The sequence below is a fragment of the Homalodisca vitripennis genome, chromosome 6 (genome assembly GCF_021130785.1).
Source record: "Homalodisca vitripennis isolate AUS2020 chromosome 6, UT_GWSS_2.1, whole genome shotgun sequence".
NCBI lineage: Eukaryota > Metazoa > Arthropoda > Insecta > Hemiptera > Cicadellidae > Homalodisca > Homalodisca vitripennis.
Window position 1 is genome coordinate 99,508,155 of NC_060212.1, and position 27,616 is coordinate 99,535,770.

Consider the following 27,616-nt stretch of genomic DNA (forward strand, 5'->3'; position numbering starts at 1 on the left):
CATCCGAAAAGAAGAAAACCAGCATCAGTACGGAATGAAGCTCACTTATTCAATTCTCCAAACATCTGGACTCTTGAGTACATGAATTATAGCTAGAATGTAATAACGTGACTGAGCCTAAAACCTTTGAATAAATTATAATGAAAACTGTGCATCTATGTAACAGTCACGTAATGAAATAATAGGGAAGGAAAATCTTACTTGTAAGGGTCCTGCAGTTCTTCAGTGACGAAGTTGAGGTAGTTCCATCCGCCAAATGCAAACAGTCCGGAGAAGAATGCAAGAGCAATATTGCCAGCATCGTAGTCACCCTCAAAAGCATGTTCAAAGTGGGATGTATGACCTATAAAGTTAAAAATTGTGTAAAACTAGAAAATTTAAAGTTTTCAAAACACGATTGTTGTACAAATTATTTTTTAAATAACACTTTGAACAAGACATAAAATAATGTTATATGCAAAAAGATATCAATCTATGTGCTCATCCTGCACCAATCTAGAGAGAGTGCAGCTTCTTCAGAAGAAGGCGATGCACCTTATGGCTGGTCTAGGAATGCGTGACAGTTGCAGGATTCCAGGATTTTGAAATTTTAACAGTGGTCTCCAGCTCCATCCTAGCTGTTGTATTGTCTGTGTGCTCAAGAGGTGTATGTGGACACCCTGAGGTTCAATGCCATAACACTCGCTTTGCTACGAGCTTCCATCTGCCTTCACAGCGTACTGCGACCAGCCTACAACGGGGCCAAGTATTCCCATTTCTGCCCAATGAATTGAAGAGCCTTGACTACCCCAAACTGAAGACTCATCTCAGCAAGTAGCTGACACAATGACCCTTCTACTCTGTAAGTGAGTTTTTCTTTAGGAGAGTCTTTGATAATTTAAAATAATTCTCGACTGAAGTATTGTTTTAATTTGTTTGTTAATGACCATTTATGACGTATTTAAATTGACGACTATCAAATCTAAAAGATTTTGAATCTCTCTCTCCCCCTCTCAATCTCTCCCTGTCCCCCTCCCTCTCCCCTGCCTCCATCCCTCCTATACAAATTTTTATCTCAAATTTATGACCAGTATTATGATTAAAGTTGGCACTTAATAAACTAATCTCATTAAAATGATATTTTATTTTTTTATTCAAAACAGAAAAGCCAATCTCCTTTCATTAAATTATTGCATTATTTAATATGCGAGATTTGAATAAGGAATTGCACCATCTGGACACTTTTGTAACAAGAAGTTTGTGATCAATTGTTTTAGAGCCATGATAGTGCTAATACGTACAATGCGCACTTGTACATTGATAATATTATAGAATTTCATTAATGAACTGCATAAAAATGCAGTTCATTAATGCTAATGAGCAGTAATTTAATTTAAATAGCAGTAACGAATTGAAATAGACTTTAATATATGAATTATCGCATGATTAAATTCTATGCAATTAAAATAAATAGGAAATGCTAAAAGTAAAGACTGAGTTTTCTCTCTTATAAGGTAATGTTTTTTAACTACACTTTTGTACTTATTATCCTTGTGTTTAGAGTTAATAGAGCAGCAGATGATATCCTGCATTCCTTGCAACCTTATAAGCTCTTATTTTCTTTTATTACCTGTATGTTCTTCCATAATAACTTTTCACCAATAAAAAATGTATTTAACACATAAATCACCACCATATAACATTTTATTTGATATAACAAAACTCCTTGGATACAATAAATGTGTTCTAGATAACTTCTGAGCTGGTACAATACAGGTAAATATAACTTGATGCAAATTGCTATGTATATGATGTAGATTAGCCCATACATATCATACACTTTGAATTGTTGGAAATTTCTTCCTAAAACTGGTATGTGCAAGTTTTGGTACTCATTCCTTCCGAATTTTTTAGAATTTTTCTCTCCTATCTTTCAAATTATAGAGGTAAAATTTTATGGACCACGTACAAGTTCAAAAAGAACAGAAAACTTTCACCTAACTGACATATCATATTAATAGAGTTCAAATTGATGAAGTCCAACTATATTATTCAAAAATACTCTAATGTTTTATTCAGAACAATGCTTAAAGTATAGTGTAATACAAAAGTATAGATACATCAATGTTAATCAAAAAGCGAAAGCCGAAAGGCATTTTGAATTGTATAAGCGTAAAACCTGTTTTTCATTAAATCAATAGAGGTATTTCTACTGAGAAAGAAATTAAATACATGAAGGAAGTTATGAAATGAATGAAGTGAATTTGCTTTCTACCTACAACATCCCTTACTTTAAAGAGAGGATAACGTTATAGAGGTTTATTAAATATAGATGTATTAACCTTGTAATGGAGTGCAAAGCCAACACATCAAAGACTGTGTTCAAAGCCGGAAGCCCGTATAATCATCCTTGGCAAGTTCCAAGCTGATCAATAAACCAGTGACATTCTATAACCACTCAAACTGTTGGTTTTGTTGTCATTCACTGATAGAATAAACACATTGACGAGTCATTGTCACATAGTTTTAAAAATCATGACAATTTCATCTAGAAGTTTAGTATGTAGTATTTTCCTTTTAAACAGTTCATATATTATGACAGGAAAGTCATATAATTCTTTTCATGACAAACAGAAGAGGTCAAGTTTACATTAAATATTGATACTTTTCAATGGTATAAGAACTTAACTTGTGAAACGATATATAGCTTTGTATGATTTTAATACTATACATACTAAAGAAATGTATTTTAACATTTAATAATAATTATAATTATTAATGTAACTACATATTAAAATATTAGAAATAGCAAAATGTAATAGGATATAAATTTCTTTTTTACAGAAATATATGACAATCATAATTTCAGAATTATTATAACTATATAATATATGTGTGCAGTATTAATTAATTAATGTAACAATCAAAGTAATTTGAAACAATTTCAAGACTGAGTCAAGTCAAGTTGCTTCTCTAACTGGTTTAGACAGAAATCAAATCACCGGGAGAGGAGAATCAAGTTTACAGCCAATCAAGAATCAAGCAGAGCTTATAATCTGATGAGCATAATTTGGTGTGTTCCATATTTCTTAATAATACATAGTTTGTTTATTTATAACAGATGCAGTTTCCACCCATATACATTTAGCATATTTCCCGCATTGGATCAATTAATTAATACTGACCTTATGTTTAAATTGAAACTGATTTATTGATTCTACAAGGAATCAGAATTTATTTTCATACTATATATATATATATATATATATATATATATATATATATATATATATATATATATATATATATATATATATATATATACATTATTTACTGGAATATTCTGCAACTAACATGTGACTCATCACATATTGTATATGACGAACATATGTATAGCCTACTAATGTTACAAAATATAGTACATCTTAAGAAATCAGCACATTGGTCATAATTTGTAAAACTTCTTAAAACATTTCTACAAAACGAATTTATTAATTTGCCTAACAATACAATCAGAAACCAGAATCCAACAGTTATTACAATTTTTAATTATATGAATTTTTTGCATATCTTACAGATATTTTTATGCCAGGTTCTCATACAACTAAGTACTTATATTTTATCGTATTAAATCACGTAAAAATGATTAAACAAAGAAAAAGATCAAATTTATGTATGTTTTGATACATAATAAAAATTGAATACACGTTATATAATTGTAGTTATGAGGATTTCCAGTTTTTACAGATAATTATACTTTGTGTACATAGACTTCATCACAATGTGTCTGAACAACTTATTAATAAAGCAACTTGGCATAGGTGGACAGAGAGAGAACCTCCAGTGATCAACGTACACTCACACAGTTACTATACAACAGTAGCTACATAAGCTATATTTACCTGTAGCAATATGGTATATCCCTGCAATCACTATGGCGAAGAGAGCAAACAACTTGGCATAGGTGGACAGAGAGAGAACCTCCAGTGATCAACGTACACTCACACAGTTACTATACAACAGTAGCTACATAAGCTATATTTACCTGTAGCAATATGGTATATCCCTGCAATCACTATGGCGAAGAGAGCAAACAACTTGGCATAGGTGGACAGAGAGAGTACCTCCAGTGACCAACGCACACTCACACAGTTAATTGCTGTCAGTAGACCTGAAACAATGGATCAACATCTTTGTAACTAACTGACAAGGAATAATGAAAAATGAAAGCAATATGCATTAAGAGCTGGTTGTAGTGAAACAAACTTGAGTTTTTCCTCAAAAAACAATGTTAAATCTCAGAAACGTTTACACCCTTATTGTTGGTTGTAGAGTTATGGCATATGTCACCAGAAGCATCATTCATATGCTGTTTCCTTTTTTGTTACAGTCTATACTTTTTTTAAATATAACAAACAAAAAAATAAAAACTTGGTACATACAACAGTAGGCAATAATGAAGATTTTATATGTTCAATTTAAAGCTAGGTTTCTGTTTATTTATGCATTCTAATAATAATAAAAAAATAAATAAATAATAATAAAAATAGAAAAGTAAATAAGAATATAAAAAGCTAATCATGATGTTCATGGTACAAAGTGTCATTCAAGTTTAAAAAATTTTAAACATACCATCATATAATTTTGAATTCATAAACTATACATTTTCGCATGTATAAATACATAAAATCCTATGGTTTTTCACTTTGTGTTATAACAACAGTTACATTTTATTTAGAACTATTCGTTTTAAAAAAAATTAAAAATATATTTGACTTGAATGGACACATCAATATTGAGAGGTACTAATGAAAATTTGAAATTCTTGTAAATCTAACCTTAAATTCTATAAATTTAAAATTGGTGTCCGTAACTTTGAAGATTGACAGTAATAATGAGCGTGGATCTTCTAATTTATCCTATGTTCTACTCTGAGTGGCTCAGATAACACAAAAGCATGTTGGTAACGGATGAAGTAGGATGAAGTATGTTATGTTCGTTCAGTGAAAACAGTTTTAGAGCTCAATTTAAAGGCTGTTTATTTCTCTTGTTCGGATTGTATGAGAGCACCATTTACAATATTATTTTCAATAAGAAGTATAATAACATAATAATTTATGTAATATGTAATGGAAGTTTTGACAAATAAATGAACTATTAGGCATACAGTTGTATATCATTCTGAAATAAATTTTTAATTAGCATATTTCTTTGTTTAAGTGTTATTATTGATGATGGTTGACTTGAAAGGATGATAGGACATTTGCTGTCGTTATATGTTAAAAAAAATATCACTACATATCGAGGATTGAAAGTACCCTCTTCTTCAGTTGTAAAAAACTAATGCATTAATAAATTCAAATTGTGCAAAACACATCTGTTTTATTTCCTTCTATTCATGAGCAGAAGGAAAACTGTTGTTAATAAAAATCAAAGGAGAATGGAATAGGTTTAATTGTGATCACATGTAATTTTTAAGTAATTTTATAGTGAATAAATGTCAAAAATCAAATTAAAGTAGTGATTTTGAATGTGTTAGGTACTAACTTTAGAAGGAGAATGTTATGTTATTTATTATACACAAACCATATTACAGGTAAAATGTAGGTCAGAGCTGTGCTGAGAGTAGCAAGGTCTGCTGATCTGCAGAAGGTTCAGCAAGAGCAGAGGTATTGTGGGTGCTGTCATGGCTGTCACTTGTTTAGCTAATTACTGCTGCAATTACTGTGTTTCTTTCTGCGACCTTGTTTTCCAATTGTCTTGGTCAGATGAAATTACAGTCACTTCCTCTTAGCTTTCATACCACTCTTTAAAGTGGTCTGGTGTTTGTGAAAATGGTTTAACTTCAGAAACTTTGCACTAGAGTAGACTATACATAATATTTAACACTAACTCAGGCGATTTTAACCTATAAACAATTTTTAAATTAGTTCCAAAAAAGTATTGGATCTATTACAAAATATCTTATAGAGGTTGGTAGAACATATTTCTACCACTTTAAAATTTAAAATGAAATGCTAATAATACTTTAAATATACACTGAGAGCAAAGTTCTATATACATTAGGCCTATTTAAAATTCACATCTAGTGAAGAATGAAGGCGACTTAAGATCGATAGTTCATTTCAATTTTAAATGTTTGAAACAAGAATATAATACAAAAATATTGAATTATTGTTACATTTTTTAGGATTTTTATTTTTTTTAAAACTGCAATAATTTTTTTAATGGACAATGAGATATATTTGGTCAAACAGCATTTGATACTATGGTTTTTGAAGTGAAATTTAAAACATTATTGTAAATACTCGCTTGATAGACATAAATGTATTGGCAGAGTGTTGTTTCTTACATGAGGATGAAAGAGTTTACTAAAGTATAAGCTGCATGATTTGTAGTATTCTTGCACAATATCAGATGATAAATGACCTCCTGCCAGGTCAGGACAAGCAAGTCTGTCATTCCTAATGAAAATAGGAGGATTGAGACAACTGGGAAAGCTAAATTGGATGCGTGGACCAGAATGGAGAAGTTGCACTCTCCAAACAAAGGTTCTGTGGGCTCCTTGGCCTCCAAAGACATGGTTTTTACCTTATCCTCTTCTTATTAATATTGTCTTTACTTCTGGTTTCTAGGAGCATTACAGTAAGCAAAGCTACAGTACTATAGTTACACCAGAGAAATTCCTCTACTCTCGTGAGCCTTCTATTGCTGATCCTATTGAGATCATGCAGTTTCCAAAGAGATAACATAAAAAAACAATTTTCATTGATTCTCCTTTGAACTATATCTCAAAACTGTTACATAAGTTTCATATTGAGAGACTATAAAAACCATGCTGCTAAATTTGACACGTTCAGTTTGGACATTAAGGGGCACATTTTGATCACTGTGTGATTTAGGCCTTGTGTCTGGGTTTTTTTAGAAAAATTTGACCCACACATGAAGAAATTTTCAAATAAATAAAAAAAATCTTAATACATATTAACTATGGGCAATTTGTATGACTTTGGCTCCAAAAGATTAAAATTTTAAAAATACCTATTTTTGTATCATTTATATCCCAAACAGAATTAATTAAAAAAACTTCAAATATGTAACGCAATTTTGGAAATAGCCAACATTTTATGTTGTCTAGTTAATGGACTTAATCCTTCAGAAATAATCTCTCTTCTATAGATAAACTACAAAATTCGCCAGTAAAGCAAATCGCAAGTTGTAAGTGCATTTTGAGTTGTCTAATATCTTATTTTGATTCCATCTGAATCCTCCAAAAACATTAAACAATAATATACAAGACATTTCTTGATTCCTTCGCCGCGATGTGTATGTGTACAGTTAACAGAAAACAAATCCTTGCCTGAGAGGTTGCAGCCGATAAAGAAGCCCTTGTACAATGCAAGGAAGCAAGTAATTCGATCTGGGGGGAGGAACTAGGCTAAGCCAGTGGTTGCTGCTGTCTCTGATGCGGTCTAGTCTAGGTGTCTGTATCACATCCTGTACATCTCGTATCCGAGAAAGGTGATCATGAGAACTGCCTAGCCGGCAGAAGGATTATCCCAAGAGATTCTTCAAGCCAAGTAAAGATTTTTTCAGAAATCCTGTTCGTAGCGGTAAATCGTTACCTGGTGTGTCTAGTCGGTTATGCGAGCAGTTCAAATTTCCAAAAGTTTAGTGAACTCAGTGTGCACACGACTCTCGATTTACCGAGATTATTGTGATCTCGAGGCTGCCTCGGATACGTTAACCTAGGTTAATAAAGAGAACAGGGGCATGTCTTAATTAACAAAAACAAAACTAACCAACGTACTCTTTTCAGGGATAATTGTTTCGACAAAGATAATATAAGCCCGATAACTATTAAAACAATATTCAGCTGTTATCGAGCTAATTTATTGCGTATTTTTGCTGCAATTTTGTTAATTAACGCTGCAGTGGTTAATCGCTATATCTGTCAAAAACAAAATGAGCTACAGACTCGAATTTTTGCACTGAGCTCAGCGAAGCCTCTTACGCGACGCGTGGTATGGCGAACTCCTTACACTGTTGTCAATAGCACAGACAAGTGGTCAGAGGTTTCTATTCAGTTAGCTATTGTTTCCGTTAAAAATAATATATAAGTATGGCTTATCTGTATTGAGATAATAATGCTGACAATAATATTAATACAGTAGGACCAATGTTACAAAATTAATAATAGCATAACTGTAAATTGTAAATATAGACTTTATTATATGGTGTAAAATAATTTGTACAAGCACTATAGACAACAAAGGAATATCGGATCCGAAAGTCCGAAAGCCTTACCAACAAATCCAACAATGTAACTTCATCACATATTATTATCAAGATATGTTGCCATACGTCAGTGCTCAGTTCCGTAAGACATGTAGCCTTACCAACAATGTAACTTCATCACATGGTTACTGCTTCACAAGATATGTTGCCATATGACAGTACTCAGTTCCGTAAGACATGTAGCCTTACCAACAATGTTAACTTCATCACATGGATTACTGTTTTCACAAGATATGTTGCCATATGACGGTGCTCAGTTCCGTAAGACATGTAGCCTTACCAACAATGTAACCTTCATCACATGGTTACTGCTTCACAAGATATGTTGCCATATGACAGTACTCAGTTCCGTAAGACATTTAGCCTTCAAACCAACAATGTAACTTCATCACATGGTTACTGTTTCACAAGATATGTTGCCATATATGGCAATACTCAGTTCCGTAAGACATTTAACCTTTCCAACAATGTAACCTTCATCACATGGTTACTGTTTCACAAGATATGTTGTCATACGCCAGTACTCAGTCCCGTAAGACATGTAGCATTTCAACAAATCCAACAATGATAACTTCATCACATGGTTACTGTTTCACAAGATATGTTGTTTATATGGCAGTACTCATTCCGTAAGACATGTAGCCTTACCAACAATGTAACTTCATCACATGGTTACTGCTTCACAAGATATGTTGCCATATGAGACAGTACGCAGTTCCGTAAGACATGTAGCCTTACCAACATGTAACTCATCACATGGTTACTGTTTCACAAGATATGTTGCCAAATGAAAGTACTCAGTTCCGTAAGACATGTGGCCTTACCAACAATGTAACTTCATCACATGGTTACTGTTTCACAAGATATGTTTGGTCATACGCCAGTACTCAGTCCCGTAAGACATCTTAGTCATTTCAACAAATCCAACAATATAACTTCATCACATGTTACTGTTTCACAAGATATGTTGTTATATGGCAGAGTTAGTCAGTTCCGTAAGACATGTACTTACCAACACGTAATCACCACATGGTTACTGCTTTACAAATATGTTGCCATATGACAGTACTCATCCGTGCATTTAGCCTTCTCTCAATTAACCTCATCACAACTGTTTCACAAGAAGATTGCTTATATTACTCAGTTCCGTAACACATTTAACCTTTCCAACAATGTAACCTCATCACATGGTTACTGTTTCACAAGATATGTGTATACGCCAGTACTCAGTCCCGACATTTAGTCATTTCAACAAATCCAACAATATAACTTCATCACATGTTTACTGTTTCACAAGATATGTTGCCACCATATGACAGTATTCAGTTTCACAGTAGCCTTACAACAATGTAACTTCATCACATAGTACTGTTTCGCAAGATATGTTGCCATACCCAGTACTCAGTTCCGTAAGACATGTAGCCTTACTAACAATGTAACTTCATCACATTGTTACTGTTTCACAAGATATGTTGCCATATGACAGTACTCAGTTCCGTAAGACATGTAGCCTTAACCAACAATGTAACTTCATCACATGAACTGTTTCACAAAGATATGTTGCCATATGACAGTACTCATTCCGACCGTAAGACATGTAGCCTTACCAACAATGTAACTTCATCACATGGTTACTGTTTCACAAGATATGTTGCCATATGACAGTACTCAGTTCCGTAAGACATGTAGCCTTACCAACAATGTAACGTCATCACATGGTTACTGTTTCACAAGATATGTTGCCATATGATAGTACTCAATTCCGTAAGATTTTTTCCGTTTATTTATTCTGCGATTTTGTCTTTGTCAACATGGATTTCCATGAGATAACGAAAATTTTATTTTGATTTCTAGTTTTTATCCTTTGATCCCAAAATCAAAAAGTGTTTTCTAGGCTTAACAGATTTGTGTTTCTGTTAAATACTTTATAGCTGAAATTAATCGTAACAAAGTGCATTGTTCACTGATAGAGTTTGGAATGTAAGATAAAGCACGTCATGTGCATTAGGAGAAGGAAATCGATAACATTAGAGGCTTTATGGGTTGTAATATCTTTGTATGGGTTGTAAAAAATCCAATCTCAGTTTTTAATAACTTACGATTGGCTTGCCTTTAATGTCCGAACATTAATCCTGATTTTCCTGATCGGATAATTAAAATCGCCGAATACATCATCCACATTGTGCAAGTATATAATTTCAGAACATAGAAATATTTAAAGTTGATAATTTGTTGACAAAATAACTAGGTTTAAATAGACTATACAATCCTGTCAAGGCTGGGGGATTAACTGTGATACTCGATAGCGATGATAAAAATAAGTAGATAAGGAAGTCTACTCTTATTGGGATAAGATGTCTGAAAGTTCTCAATTTACTTTTTACGTAGATAACCTTAACCTCGATCGCTCTCTGCTGAAGACCTCATTACCATTGTTGTTACTTACTTACACACTGATGACTGATGACCTTCACGCTAAATCGCGCCACGCTGTCTCGCTTCACTTCCTGTTACTCATAACTTCTTTACATGTATGCAACTTCACGTAGAACCATGACAATTTAAAGTCCAACTGTACGTAACGCATCACCAGGTTTCTGAACAATGGTTATTGTTCCTGTTTTTAGGTTATGTTTACAGTTTTTCTAGTATAGACAGTAATACAAATTCATTTTGAGTTTAAGTTACTGTGAGCTAATATTGCAGGTAATAAACTTATAATATTTAATAATTGAATTGAGAATATTGAGTTTAGCTCCATTTCACCTTCCGCTTACTGCAGCGTCTAAAAATTGCCACAGACTTGACTCCTAGAATCTGGAGTCCACTTACGCCTTAAGATATCCAAAACAAGTTGGCGATGAAGACGTTCAAAACGAACTCTTTGTTTGCATCAGAGACACCTAGACTACAAAAGACTATTGGATAGTTTACCCAGCAGCCTACTGTGCAATCCAGATGAAGTGGGAGTCTCATTGTCTCATCAGGTGCATATTTGAGTGCACTACGATGTTTCTGACACAATCCAATATCACGGCGATGGGACAGACGATCATTCAATGCTTCTGAGTGTTTGTTTTTACAGTTTAGTTTTATACCGTTTGCTTAAACCAGATGTAAAGGCGAAAACATTAATTTCCATGTGGAAGTTGATCATAACAAAAAGTTTGATATTGTATTTGTATACGATTAAACGAAAATACCGAGAAATTACATTTTAACTTTGTTAAACAAACGTAATTCCTTTTAAAGTGAGTTGAATGTGGTGGCGCAATCGCAGTTAAGTGCGTCGTTCTTAGTTTTACGTTTGCAGCCTTTCCGTACCATTTGCGTAGGCGTACTCGATCGAGAAAATAGAGCACGAGGCAGACTCATTTGTGTATTTAGACAATTGCTTCTGTACTGTTATAAGATAGATCCCATGGTACAAAAACGATCGTGTTTGGTTAAAATCCACAGGTACAAGAATAAGGAAAATTAATAGCTTTAAGCCGTAGCATGAAACACAGGGATCACTTACGAGTCAGTCTCTCGTCTAGTTTCCAAATCAATCTTTAAACCGCAGCATGAAATACAGGGGTGACTTACAAGTCAGTCTCTCGTCTAGTTTCCGAATCAATTTTTAAAGAAAGGTATCAAAAACTAAATAAACTCTACCGTTGGACAGGCTTTCGTATTTGACGAATTCGGCTGTGAGTTGAGAGAAAATTAAGCTATAGTCAATTTATGTCTTAAGAGACCCAACAATAAGACTCCTGCTTTAAATAAGATAACTGGTGTATCTAATCAGTTATTAATTCCCTTTTGAGTGGTCTGAGATTGTATAAATACATGCATTGTTGTATCGAGTAATAATATATTGGATGCAATATGAAACTACTAGAATAAAAGCAATTACACCTTAAATGTTATCAAATACATCATAAGCATATATGAATGTAATGCGTAAGGACAACTTTGGATAGGATTTGAATTGGATTTGTTAAGAAGAGGAGCAAATTGTGCTTGTTGACTTAAATAAACAATCTTATGAATAAAAATAAAATCATTATATTGAATTAGCAAACCAAATTATAGCCAGGAGGAAACTAGCGTAAGATTTTGTCGGTTACCGCGAAACACGTTTTCCTTGGCGTGATACTCGTTCTATTCCATCGCTCACGGCGTACTCCAGGCCCACGCTAGAGCATGTAACCACAGAGTGACCAGATACAATATTGTTAATCTATTGTACAGCAGTTCTGTCAACTCAGTGACTTTCCCAACAATATTTTTAATACAATTTTTCATGTTAAACAACATCGTACATGCATGACGTAACACAATACTGCAATTTAATAGATATTCGAATTAAATATTAGAGCCTAGTTTATTTATTAACGGCCGTAATAGCTTCAAGGTCAAACAATTGCTCAATGAAAAGAATGCCAAATGTGAAATCCAACCTTTGTAACGAAAACGCAACACATTAATATCATCATTATATTAAAGGTCTAAGTGAGCATTTCAAATTATGACGACACACTAGTACTATAGCAGATCGCACCGTTGCCATATTTCTGCTGATCTCCAGCTGTTCCCTGTAGTTCACACAGATAAGTTTTTTTTGTCATACACGTAAAACTGGCAACGGTGTTGGGCGCGGGGTGTAGAGGGGGGTATTCAAGTGCACTAGCCACCATCATACTATTTTGGTAATAATGATTGTTTTGATGATACAGGAAAGTTGGACAACGTTAGACAAATATTTTGGAGGTTTTGAGCTTTTGGCTCAGTAAGTAAACCATATATAAGGTGAACCTAAATTATCATAAAACCGTTTCCGATAGCTTATTGAATAGAATTGAGTTGTACGAAGCAATATTTTCTATTACAACAGTTGCATGAAACAACAACGGCTATACTGATGGCCATCTTGAGTTTTGCTTCATAAGAAACATTAATTTAATTCCTGGAATGGTACACATCGGGAGTGCCAGAGCCTTTGCGTTAACGTTTCTTTATAAGCCAATATTTAGTCGTTCCCTAGTAAAAGTTACATTCCAATTATTAACACAGATGGTCTTGTATCAACATGTAGTGAGTCGTCCAATAAAATCTTACACTTTCAAACAGCTGCATCTCAATTGTTGTTTTGTTTGTATTATCGATTGCTGCTGCAGCAACATTATCAACACAACTCACGCAATGTTACAAAATATGAAGGAATAGAAGAGCATTAAAGTCTTAAAAAGATAATCACATTTGTAAATGAAAACGGTAAAATAGTTACTGTAAATAACGGTGTGCTGAAACGATTTAGAACACTTTAGTTCCGTAATAGCAACAGTTTGGAACAGAGAGATGGCGCGAATGAGAAAACAGTCATGTCTGTGGTGACTGCTGTACGGGGCATCTCATTCCACGTTGAGACTTCTCAACTGATGAGACAATGAGACTACCACTTCACCTATTTATAGGTTTCTCAGATTTAGAAACGATGTAAATGTTTCGTTTCGAGCTTTCTTGTTATCGACTTTCTTTGGACCTCTTCAGACGAACATACTCCAGATTCCAGGAGTTAAGTCTGAGACAGCGTCAGATAACAGAAGCTGCAATAAAAGGAAGATGGACTGGAGCTAAACTCAAAATTCAATTGAATCAACCCTTCCTACCATAGCTTCGTTATGTAAACATTTATGTTATATGGTTGTATTAAAATAATACAAGTTTTGTAAAAATGTCACGCAGATGGTTTTCAGACACAGTAAAATTAAGCACAACCAAATAAAACGCCGAAGGTTGAAAACGCCCCGAAACTCGCGAGCCTGAGCCTAAATGATTTCATAATCGTAGCCTCTGATCCACTAGAAATTAATTATCAACTGTTCTATCATATTGTAATCAGTTATCGTAGTCGACTCCAGATAACCAGCTGTCTTTCCTTACCATTACCGACCTTCGCGGATCTTTTCTTGAGAAATTACATCTTACATTTACCTATACATTAACAACTCTACTTATATCCTAAAATATAAGTATACATTTTATCCCATGATTATTTATGATTTATATTTATAAAAATTAGCAAACGGTACGCTGATACAAAAATATTTAGTAGAAATAGTGAATAATATTTTATGTTTAATCCCTCTAACAGAAGAATGGTTCACGATTTTTCCCGTTGGTATTTGAGTTTATAAATACCAATGAGAAGAATGAACTTTTAGATGAACCGATCTACATAAATCAACTTTCTATCAACATAACTAAGTGAGTGTAGATAAAGAATTGATTGGTTTTCATAAAGTGCTCTAAACTGTGTACATTGACAGAATTATCAGCTGCAGTTACAAAACTAGGGCTGACATGGGCATACACTTTTAAGGATATTCTAAACCGATAAATCTTAATTATCGCCCAAAAATACAATATGTGGCAATTAAACTAAAAATTACAACGCTGTAATTTGTTTACTTTACATCAACTTTACCAGCAATTAATTAACAGTGTGTTATTTACCTAAACATTTACATAATGGCTGCTTTACAGTACAAGGTGAAATTTGATATGTAGACATTTTATGCAACGTATTACGTGAAATAGTTTACGTATCTTCGCTTGCAGTTATTCTGAAAACACAAAATTGACTTTTCTCCATACAACAACGTTACGGTAAAATTATACGTACTCAATTTTTTGTATTATTTAGTGCAGAGTTCTATTCAAATTAAATACGAGACTCGTAGACAAATACAGGGTAGTAAACATTATTTATTTGAGAGTATTTATAACCTCACTATAAGGTTATAAAAGTACTGTATTTTTTTGACTGTCCAAGATTCCTTATACTGATCATTGATACTGAGTCGTACTTAACTAACTATGAGTTTTTAATACGAGTACAATAATTATAAGAAAGTATTTATTGCTTAAAGTCTTATTTATAGTTTACTGTTTAGTATTCGGTTGTTTGGGGAGTTTTAATTAAACACGGGCAGCAACATTTTGGTCATGACTAGTCATTTGCATTAAGTAGAGTGCTATAACGTTAACTACGCGTATAAATCACAATGAAGTTTAAAATCGTTGGTCACTAATCAGAGCCCTGAGGTACTCAAAGTTCTATAAATTCTATGTTTGCGTCAATGTACAATTAAGCAACAATTGTTTGTATAAGAAGATGTTTGGTTTCTCTTATCTAATGCTTCATGAAGGTCGGTACGATCTACATTAATTTGATATAAGTAATTTATAATATACTTAAATATGACAACATACATAGGTTTTCAATTATTATTAATGGTAACCATCTGAAAGGAACCGTTTTGATAAAATGCATCATTTTAAGAAATTGTAGCAGGAATGGTTTCTTTAAATTGTCTCAAAAACATTGAAATGTGCAGATGAGGAGATATTTAAATCTTTTTTAAATAATTATCTCCATAATAAATATCTCGTTTTAGTTTAATGCTTGGATTCCAATTTGAAAGCATGCTAAAATGAGGTGCACCTGTTATACAACTTGGTTTCCACACTGATTTAGAGTTCATGAAGGCAGAAAATTGATAATGTTAAATCTCGGTATAACATCGACAACAGTCCAAGGCTTGCATACGTTTTTCATCTTTAAAATATATTAGGAGACACACTTATTTTGCTGTTGTTGACATGAACACAACGCCACACTTTATCACAACACATGGCTAGCTGCTGAATAAGTATGCTGCTGCAGTGATAACAGACTGATAACAGACCTGACTCGCTTGCTCAGCGCTCTTCCAGTCCGGAAACCGAATTACAACCGTGGCTGTACAAAGCCTCTTGTATTACTACTATAAAAATAGCGTGCGTTCATCAAACCACCAGGGAGAAAAACGTAATCTCATTAATAACTTCAAAGTAGTTTTATTTGTTCAGTTTATGTGAATTATAGAAATAACTAGATTGTGTCTGATTGATGATAAGAACACACGCGGTTCTGAGACGGAAGCCTTCGGCACTCAGACTCAAGTTGAATACTAAGCGGGACAAGGTCATCGAGGACTCTGCGTATTCACTAGCCAGATAGAAATCTATATGTTTACAGTAGTAACTCAAGGTGAATGCCCAAGCGGGACGAGGTCATCGAGGACTGCGTATACATAAGCCGGATATAGAAATATATATGTTTACAGTAGTAACTCAAGGTAAACGCTCAAGCGTGAGAAGGTCATTGAGGACTGCTTATACATTATCCAGATATAGAAGTCTATATGTTTACAGTAGTAACTGAAGGTGAATGCTGAAGCGGGACAAGGTCACCGAGGACTGCGTATACATTAGACGTATATAAATCAATATGTTTGCAGTAGTAACTCTAGGTGAATGCCTAAGCGGTACAAGGTCATTGAGGACTGCGTATACATTAGCCGGATATAGAAATCTACGTTTACAATAGTAACTCAAGGTGAATGCTCTAGCGGTACAAGGTCATTGAGGACTGCGTATACATTAGCTGGATATAGAAATTTATGTTTACAGTAGTAACTCAAGGTGAATGCTCAAGCGGAACAAGGTCATTGAGGACTGCGTATACATTAGCCGGATATAAATCTATATGTATGCAGTAGTAACTCAAGGTAAACGCAATAAGCTGAACAAGGACATTGAGGACTGCGTATACATAAGCCGGATATAGAAATATATATGTTTACAGTAGTAACTCAAGGTAAACGCTCAAGCGGAACAAGGTCATTGAGGACTGCGTATATTTATCCAGATATAGAAGTCTATATGTTTACAGTAGTAACTCAAGGTGAATGCTCAAGCGGAACAAGGTCATTGAGGACTGCGTATACATTAGCCGGATATAAATCTATATGTATGCAGTAGTAACTCAAGGTAAACGCAATAAGCTGAACAAGGACATTGAGGACTGCGTATACATAAGCCGGATATAGAAATATATATGTTTACAGTAGTAACTCAAGGTAAACGCTCAAGCGGAACAAGGTCATTGAGGACTGCGTATATTTATCCAGATATAGAAGTCTATATGTTTACAGTAGTAACTGAAGGTGAATGCTGCAGCGGGATAAGGTCACCGAGGACTGCGTATACATTAGACGTATATAAATCAATATGTTTGCAGTAGTAACTCAAGGTGAATGCCTAAGCGGTACAAGGTCATTGAGGACTACCTATACATTAGCCGGATATAGAAATCTACGTTTACAATAGTAACTCAACGTGAATGCTCTAGCGGTACAAGGTCATCGAGGACTGCGTATACATAAGCTGGATATAGAAATTTATGTTTACAGTAGTAACTCAAGGTAAACGCTCAAGCGGAACAAGGTCATTGAGGACTGCGTATATTTATCCAGATATAGAAGTCTATATGTTTACAGTAGTAACTGAAAGTTAATGCTGAAGCGGGATAAGGTCACCGAGGACTGCGTATACATTAGACGTATATAAATCTATATGTTTGCAGTAGTAACTCAAGGTGAATGCCTAAGCGGTACAAGGTCATTGAGGACTGCCTATACATTAGCCGGATATAGAAATCTACGTTTACTATAGTAACACAAGGTGAATGCTCAAGCGGTACAAGGTCATCGAGGACTGCGTATACATAAGCTGGATATAGAAATTTATGCTTACAGTAGTAACTCAAGGTAAACGCCCAAGCGGAACAAGGTCATTGAGGACTGCGTATATTTATCCAGATATAGAAATCTATATGTTTACAGTAGTAACTGAAGGTGAATGCCCAAGCGGGACAAGGTCGTCGAGGACTGCGTATACATTAGCCGGATATAAATCTATATGTTTGCAGTAGTAACTCAAGGTAAATGCCCAAGCGGAACAATGTCATTGAGGACTGCGTATACATTATCCAGATATATAAATCTAAATGTTTACAGTAGTAATTTAATATGTATGCCCAAGCGGGACAAGGCAATTGAGGACTCAGCGTATACTCTAGCCAAATAGAAATCTATTCGTTTGTAGTTGTAACTCAAGGTAAATGCTCAAGCGGGATAAGGTCATTGAGGACTTCGAATCTAGCCAGATAGAAATCTATACATTTGTGGTAGTTACTAAAGCGCTTAAAGTTTAATGTTTTGTTAAGTATATCGTGTTGTATTATGTTCCCCCGTCCCTTGTTTGTCCGCAGAAGTAAAAGGATCGTTTTAGAGATGCGAACTTGTTTATATAAAATCAATAAAATATAATGACTCGTTTGATATACAAGGTTGCCTTAGAGAGGATCATTGGTCAATATTCCTGTAATAGTGGGGAATACAAAGTAACTTACTTGTATATGTGACGTGATCTAAATCATTTAGATATTAAATAAAATCATACCAATTTATTAATTAATAAAATATTGTTAAACCATAAAAAGAAAAATGAAATTCTGCTTTTGTGTTTTGTTAATGCTATACAACTCTACTTTTCATTTAAACACTCTTAAAAAGTTATTTTACTCGAAAATTGAAAGATTGTAAAAACCATAACGAAGAATAGATTCAAATTTAAAATAATACACACACACACACACACATATATATATATATATATATATATATATATATATATATATATATATATATATATATATGTATGTGTGTCCCAGCTGCCGAGTCTCTTGTCATATACAAATTAACCAGAAATTCACCAAGTCAATTCAATATTTAATGCTTCCATTTTTCATCTGTAGACCAGAGACTACCTCTCAGATTTTCACACTACGCGTGTTTGAAATGGCTCAGCCAAGGATAATTGATACTCCACATCAGCGCTCTCTGTATACTAGGCATGTATACTCTTCAATTATATGTTAATTATATGTTCAAACTAGTAAATATACTCACGCAGAATTTAAAAAATGTGAGCCAAAATAGTGAACCGAGTACTAGTGAGCAATATAACGAGTTGATTTAAATAAAGTTTTGGAAAAATGTTTGACCGTGGAAGATTATGAGGTCCAGCACCACTTAACAAGTATGTGAAAGATGAGATTAGCTCTGGTTCACCTTCCTCTTAGTGCGGCGTCTGGAATCTGACGCCGTCACAGACTTGTTGACTCCTGAATCTGGAGTCCTGACCTTGACCACAACGAACATGTCTCCGCTACAGAACTATGCACACTACCGAATAGTTAATTCATTCCCCAACTGGAAAGTAGTGAGTGTTGTTACCTATTAAAGCAGGTGCATACAGGAAATAGTACAATAGGAAAGGTGGAAGTCAAAGGGTCAATAGATCACTTCCAGTACCACCAGCCTTGCTTGCAAAAAGACTTCACCATCAGCCATCCGATTCTCTTTCACTGCAATGATGGCCTCCAGATCCAGCCGGGCTGATAGAACTGACAGGGGTATAATAGCACGATGTTCTAAAATTACAAGTCAGACTGTCAGAAGCTGCCCTGTCAGAAGCTGCCCTGTCAGGAGCTGCCCAGTCAGGAGCTGCCCAGTCTGAAGCTGCCCTGTGAAAAGCTGTCCTGTCAGAACCTGTCCGGTCAGAAGCTGCCCTGTCAGAAGCTGCCCTGTCAGAAGCTGCCCTGTCAGAAAATGCTCTGTGCACACGGGCTGGCACCCCTACTGCAATGACATGTTCTGTGATTTTGGAACAACGTTACTCTCCCCAAACACGTGTTTGTATTTCCGTCAATCACCGTTTAAAAGGACGCGCCGTGTGTTACTTATCGGACTGGTGTTTCATGTTTATTGCTGTGCCCCAGACGATAACTAAACATTTACACGAGGCTGTAATGATTGCTCTCACAGAGAAGTCTTTGTGTCTTATCGTTACAAAATACAATTTATCTGCTGTTTGTCTGGTGGTGACGACACGTTGGACGACCCTATGACTGGATTTCTGGTTACTACAAAGTCTATGATAAACAAGGAAACCACCTCTCGAATATAAGTTTATAATTCTTTGCTATATGCGTAATCAAAGCTAATGCTATAACCGTTATTGTGTGGGAAGGACAATAATGTCTACTAACACAGACATTGGTGTGAAGCACTAGAAGGGTTGAATACAAAACATGTATATTTAGCAAAAAATCTTAAATAAAGAGAATTTAGTTTAAGAATATTCTATGGCTAATTTGAATGGTACAACTGAAACCTTGAAATAGCTCACATGAAGCTAAACAGTAAATGTAAAAATTATCAACAGATTTGTAGTTTTTTATTCTAACTTTAAAAGCACATTCTGTACGCCCAACAGGAAAAGCTTCATTTTACAGGGCATCTATGATGGGCATGAAGTCACCGAATCGAACTCAGTTTTTGGTCCATAAGTGATAACTAATTGAAACATTGATGGTGAGTTTAGCAACAAACATACTCGAAAAGCTTTGGTATCAGACTGAGAATTGTTAGAATTCTAGTTTCACTGCCTTAAACCAAATAATTTGATTGCTTAAGCTCTAGCAGAAGGAAATTTCACTAAGATTTAATGTATTTTGAATATAATGTATTAAATTAATTTCTAATCCAACATTCATGTACATATAAACCTTCAATACCTACCAATGTTTTGGTAATTCTGGATATTTCACAGAACATACGGTTCTTCAAACGCTCGTACTCGTATTACTCTAATGCACCTGACAAAGAAGTTGACGATGTGGATTTTCCAGCGAACCGACCCGATAACCTTGACTTCCACACAAGACCACGCGAGTAATGAGAACTAAACATATGTGCATACTAACACAGTTTCCATGTCATGAACGTGTTTCATTATAAACAAAATTTTAAAAACATAACTTTACACTTTAATTTTCCCTCCAACACAGCGATAACAGCTGACTACATACAAATTATGATCGTAGGTTTGTTAAGGATACAATACACCATGTGTAATCTTGATTATTATTGATTTAACTTGCATTCGTGTAACCTAAAAGTGAACTAAACTGAAGAAACCACAAGAGGCTAAAAGATGCCATTTTTAGCTAAGTATTCGGTCTTATATCATTGCTGAGTCTGATTTATCTTTAATTAACGTGTTCGATATTCGTTTAAAATTGAAAAGCTAGAATAATGTAACTTGTGAAAAAAGTTTTATATTTTTAAACCTTTTGTTGCCCTTGTATTTCGACTCCTAATAAAAATAGCACGGATGACAATAGATTTATTATTATCATTTAGAAAATTTCCTCTGTCGATTTCACGAAACACTAGGTCGTGAGCTTATACAACGGGAATTGGCTCTCTGTTTTGTTTTATATATATATATATATATATATATATATATATATATATATATATAGCTTCTGAAAGCAGACCAATTTGCATAATGTAGAAGTGATTATTAAAGATAAAGTCAAGTGACAACGTTTATCAGATAAGATAAGAAATCTTATCAGTACGTCATCTAGTCGAATCATACAGGTTGTATACATTTAGTCTGATAAGACACAGATAGTTTGACTTCAAATCTTATCGACAGATCTTGATACGACATAGATATATACACCTTATCTTAGTCATTCACAGCACATTGAGATAATTTTTTAAATGTTCTTTCACTCTAGAGCAGGTCTAGGTCGTATCGACCCGTGGTTTAACATACGAGAATTCAAAATATGTTCTGTTTACCATATGCTGTATTTTTCACGTTTTCATAGCTGAAATAACAAAATTAATTAGTGAGGGTCGATGAAACCGAGGAATCGACCAAGGAAAACAACAATCGACCTGGTCACTGGAATCGATAAAAACTGCCAGTCTTTCAAAATTAACTGTGCTAAGAATAAATAACAGGTATATTCTCTAGGCTACCTTGTTCAAAATAAAATCGATGAATACTGGTCATGTATAATGTATGTATCGTGAATTAAGATGACTGTCATTCAGAGTATGCCAGTATAACAGTCAGACTGGTTCTTTGAGTTAGATTGAAATTCGCTACGCAATTAATATATTATGCTTCGTTATCGAGAAGATGATTGTTAAAAATAGCCCTTCAAAGCTTTTGTCACTAGCATGTTAGAAGCAAACTAATATAATGCAGCTTCATGTTCTATTTCAGGAATTATCATCAAAGTAACCAAACGTTTTTCATAGTACGTATTAGAATGTAGACTTAAGATAATCCGAGACATCTCGTAAAGTTTACGTAAGAGTTCATTAGCAAGTACGTGTAATGGCATTTTCCTCCGAGTTATCCAAGGTAATAAAGTTTTTGCGTTTAAGAGCGGTGTCCTGGCCCAGTGAGAGATTTTAAGATTTACATGTTATAGCTTAAACGGTTCTCGAATCAAAACTTTACGTGACAGCCCAACCTCATCCTGTTTGCGCTGGTGCTAAAGAAGCCAAATTATGAAAATCGAGATGTTTAACTCATATAAGTGGAATTAAAATAACAGAATTTATATTCTCCTGCGGTTCGAGAATTTAGGGCAGCTTATGTAGAGACTTTTGATGGATTCGTTCATATAAGGTCTGAATGGTCTAGGAAATGAATTAAGAATTTGTATGTTTAAGTCAAATAATTGTAGTAGTTTTCGATGGTTGCGAGAATAATAACTGAAAAGAGTAAACCATATTTTCTCTAAAAAGTTTTTTTGTCATATTTACCACATATATTTCTAGCATTAAACATAATTTATGAATTTTACTATTGTTCATATTTGAAATGTAGATAATGTCTGGTAGATAAGTATACAATAAGTGGATCAAATCACAGTTATAGTAGCGGTTTTACCATCAGAAGGAGGTTTCATGAATCAAATACTACACTATAAATGTAGTGATTGCTCTGTTTACACTTTGCCGATTGTGGAATATGGAACATAATTTTTAAATCGTTATTTCTGGACGAAACTGGTAGTATTACCAATTCTAGTCAATTCTTTTTACCCACAAATTTGATACTTTTGGCTACCAAGCTGTGTTGTCTCTAAACGTGTGAGTTTCGTTGGTGAACATTTCATGATGCCAATGTATACAGGAGTAACCCGAACCATGTCGCGTTATAGGCTTAGCCGAGGTGGCATGCAACATGCCGGGGCCTGCGGACAGAGAGACAATCATGCCACAAAGAACTTTTTACAACCCCCCTGCAGACAAAAGAGAAATTGTGTTAGTCTATCGAGTTGAAATATCTCTCGACATATCCAGCCACATGATACATTCACATATTTAATCATTAGGTTAGGTTTCATAACATGATGTTTAAATAACAACGCAAGATTACGCCGAAATCAATTATCACCAACGACTTTTTAACATACCTTTCCACTCTGTAAATAAAAGTCACAAGTTGAAGTCATTAGTGCAATAATGTTTATAATTGATTTATTTAGATATTGTCTCGCTGTCATCATGGTTTCCTATAAAACCAATGTAAACATATTAACTAACGCAGGGACAAAGTACTAGGTGTGTTTGCCAAGATAGCGGATGACAATGATACAGACTTGTCTGAAAAGGAATTAAACAAATTGTTATTAATGTTGTTAAAATGTATAGAAATTGTCGTATATCTGTACTCTATCTCTGTTAATATTTATTTAATTTATTATAATGTTTCTGTTATGTCGTCACTGTTGTTGTTCCTTTTGCGTTATTGTTATTGTTTTGCATAGAACTATTTATCGTTAGTTTTATTGTTGATGCTATGTAAGTTTTTTTTGCGGTAATTATCTTTACTAGCCACTATTGTAATTACTATTTTAAGCCAATACAGTGCCATATACTTTAAATAGAAACAATACAACAGTTTAAATATATAAACACTTATTTAGATTGTATAACTCTTTACATTGAGTATTGGACTCTGCTGACAAGTTGTATAACTTAGCAGAACCAGTAATGAATCAATTATGTATAAATAAAAAAAACGCTGAACCAAATCCTATGGAATGAAATGCACCGAACTCTGTGTTGCCTACGTAGTAATAAAGTTTCATGCAAAATTCCTAATATATAGGCCAGTTTGTTTATGAGATCTCGTCCGGACAGATAGACAGACAAAAATGAGATTTTTCCAGTCCCTCGAATAATAAATCGGCTACGCTTACGCTCAGCCAAATATGTGCTTTACGGTTGCTGAATGAGAGTGATTGGAGTTAGTAAATTTTACAAATGCAATTTCTGGGCAAGTGCAATACAATCATCAATGGTTCAAAGATCAACGAATAATGAGTATAGAACCTTAGCAAGACTGTCATTTCCAAACACTATTACGATGCTGCTTGTTATGCTACGATGTTGTCCAATAATGACAGAAAATGTCGGCAACCAGAGGAGAAATCAACTAATAAATGCAGAATTCTTGACATTTAAACTCGATAGTCCTTTTCTTTCCTATTGTGCTATTGGGTGAACCGAGTTCTAGTGATAGTCGGACTTTCTGACTGCACCAGGACTATCTAAATCTGGACGTACATTGCGTGTAGAATGGGCAATCAAATCTATATGGTGGCCACGTCGAGAATGTGTAGGTCTGCTCATTCATCAACTACCGGAAATGTTTATAACAAACTTCACTCTAAAGGTATTTAAATTGTTATATCAATCCTGTAGAAGCATTCTTCACAACTGAGCTCGCTTTATAGACGGGTGAAGTGGCAATAAATATTCTATATCAGAAGTCGTGTAAGCCACGTGGAGAATAATCTTAATATATGACAATACAAAATTATGGTCTTTGATAAACTTTTAGCCTACTCTGTTGCCTAACGCTTTAAATGTTTAAACAATCTATTTAATCAAAACGTAAAGAGGAAGTCTTCTTCAGAAACCACAAAAGCGAAATCTATTATTTATCTGCTGTGCTATTTTCCTGTAATCAAATGTCTATTATATGTGTTTATTACTAATGAATTCGTACATAAAAATCGATATGTCTCGGATAATGTGGTCTGTTCGTCAGATGCGCGTGTTTTGTTTTGCACAAAACAGACAAAATTACAGATAAAAGGGTTTCTCTTATTCCCTAATATGCCAGTTGACGTATCAACGTAGCTATTGGGGGAAGGGTTGATTCAATTGAATTTTGAGTTTAGCTCCAGTGCACCTTCCTTTTATTGAAGCGACTGGTATCTGATATTCAATTGTGTACCTGATGAGACAATGAGACTACCACTTCACCTATTTATAAGTGTCTCTGATGTCGAAACGATGTAAATGTTTCGTTTTGAGCTTCTTTGTCGTCGGCTTTCTTTGGATCTCTTCAGAGACACGTACTCCAGATTCCAGGAGTCAAGTCTGAGACAGCGTCAGATACCAGACGCTGCAATAAAAGGAAGGTGAACTGGACCAAAACTTGAAATTCTATTTGAAATAATTATTATAAGTCAAAATAATTATTATAAGTCAGTCAGATAGTATGGGAGGATTATGGGAGTGCCGATGGCCGAGCGGTCTAAGACGTCGGACTTTTTACGTCGGAGATAGGGCAGGTTCGAATCCTGTCTGTGACCCTTGCACTTTTTATCAGTACCATTGACCTTGTACTGTATCGACTCTCCCCCTTATTCTGTTTGATAAGATCCTCGCACAGGCCAGTGGCCCATGAGGACGGGCAAAATAAGGCTTAAAAGGGGATCGGCTTCTCCTTTAAAAAAAAAAAAAAAGTATCTGACCTATACATAATTATAAAATATCTCGACATATCTCTGAATTCTACACTGGAAATTATACTATTCAGATTGAAATTCATACCATTTTACGATAGTAAATAAGTGTTTTAAATTTAATTTTATATTAATGCTGAATTGTAATAAAATGTAGTTTATTATTGGGACATGTAGTTAGTTTAATTGTAAGTAAGATTTGAAAGTCAGTTATTAAAAATACTACAACAAGAAATCGTATTTAATTTGGAATTTTAATAATATAATAATAATAATATGTTTTTGTGGAATTTATCAATATTTAATACGGATTAATCACCGTAAAGGAAATTACATGTAGACTACATACATTGATTCATGCTGGAAGAAATATATAAAAATGCTGTTAGAACTACAAAAAACAAGATACGATAACGCAATCACACTATTATACAATAGGCCTGTGAAGTAATATCAATTATCCTCAAATAAAAAGAGCTTATAAAAATAAAGATAACACAATTGATTTTTTGTCTTCAAAGTATTTGTGAATGCTCTTTAAGATAACTGTCTTGAATACAGAAAAAGTGAAATTTTTTGTCACGGTACGTACAATACATACATTGAAGTAGGAGTTTTATAATAAAGACTGAAATTAGTGAATATTTTACACGAGTTATAGCTTTTTGGAATAGCATGTCTTTTACTAAAAAAAACATTTAATTTCGTAAAAACCTATTTAAAAACAATGTAAAAATATTATACTTGGTGAAAAAGTATAATTTCCTTAATCAAAAATTAATGAAAGACACGTAACGCCCTTAAGCGTTGGTCATTAATTTAACACTTGTGACCAGACGTATTTATTTGGGTCTGATAAAAATTACCTGGATTCCCTACTTTTATGCCTGAACTTTCACGTGGAGCGATAAAATATAATTTATATTTTATCTATATTCAAGAGAGAGCTATGAATTGAACAAAAAGATTTTCTAAACCCAAGATTGCACCAACTTAACAAACGTACAAGGAATTTGAAATGAGACTAACAGAGGGCGGAGTGTGCCTGACAGGTGTTCTGATAAAGCTGATAAGAGGCCGCAATAACGATCTAGCTAGCTCAGGTGTTACTAGCCCTGTAGTGGATAGCAGAGATTATTACAGCTGCAGATAACAAAGTCAGCAACTGTGTTACGGATTAAGATAACAACATTCAAGGGTACATATCCAATTATAATCCTTTAGAGTCGTGGATACTGACTGAGTGTCTACTCAAGAAGCGAGTTGAAGTGGCCATATAAATAACAATCCTAGAAACAATATAAATAATCTGTGTAAAGTGTCTATCTCGTCAATTGCTGTTCCACTATTACTGTATATTTAAAATGTATTTATTTACGTCTATTTATGATATTAAATGTGCTATTTTCACTGTGACTTCGTTTTTTTAATTGTTTTCTTTTGAGACCTTTAAATATTTATTGTTGCAAATGTTAAAGCCAAATTACAATATGACATGAAGAGAGTGGTTAGATCGCCGCTCGGTAGACAATGATATTCGAATTACATACACTCGTACATATGTGACACCTCGTGCCCGCACCAGGGGCCTAGGTGCTGCCCCTCTCAGCCCGCACCTAGGGGACACATACACAATTTTTATATTGTGTATATGAAAAATTGTGTCATAAATTACCTTACGCCATAATTAGTTTAAACCATATCACTCTTTGAACCTATATTCGTATATTTTAAGACCTTCACACTTCTATTTTCAGTCACTTA

The 27,616-nt window shown here is 34.1% G+C and overlaps 1 protein-coding gene across 1 annotated transcript in view; it reads right to left on the reverse strand.

The window, feature by feature from the left end:
* Positions 1 to 27,616, reverse strand: part of LOC124364641 (Y+L amino acid transporter 2) — a 52,229-nt gene that overhangs the window by 13,424 nt on the left and 11,189 nt on the right. The window contains exons 2-3 of the mRNA XM_046820266.1: positions 4,025 to 4,150; positions 202 to 343 (exon numbers count right to left, since the gene is read on the reverse strand). Of these exons, the coding sequence (XP_046676222.1) occupies positions 202 to 343; positions 4,025 to 4,150 (268 nt within the window). The remainder of the gene's footprint in view (positions 1 to 201; positions 344 to 4,024; positions 4,151 to 27,616) is intronic.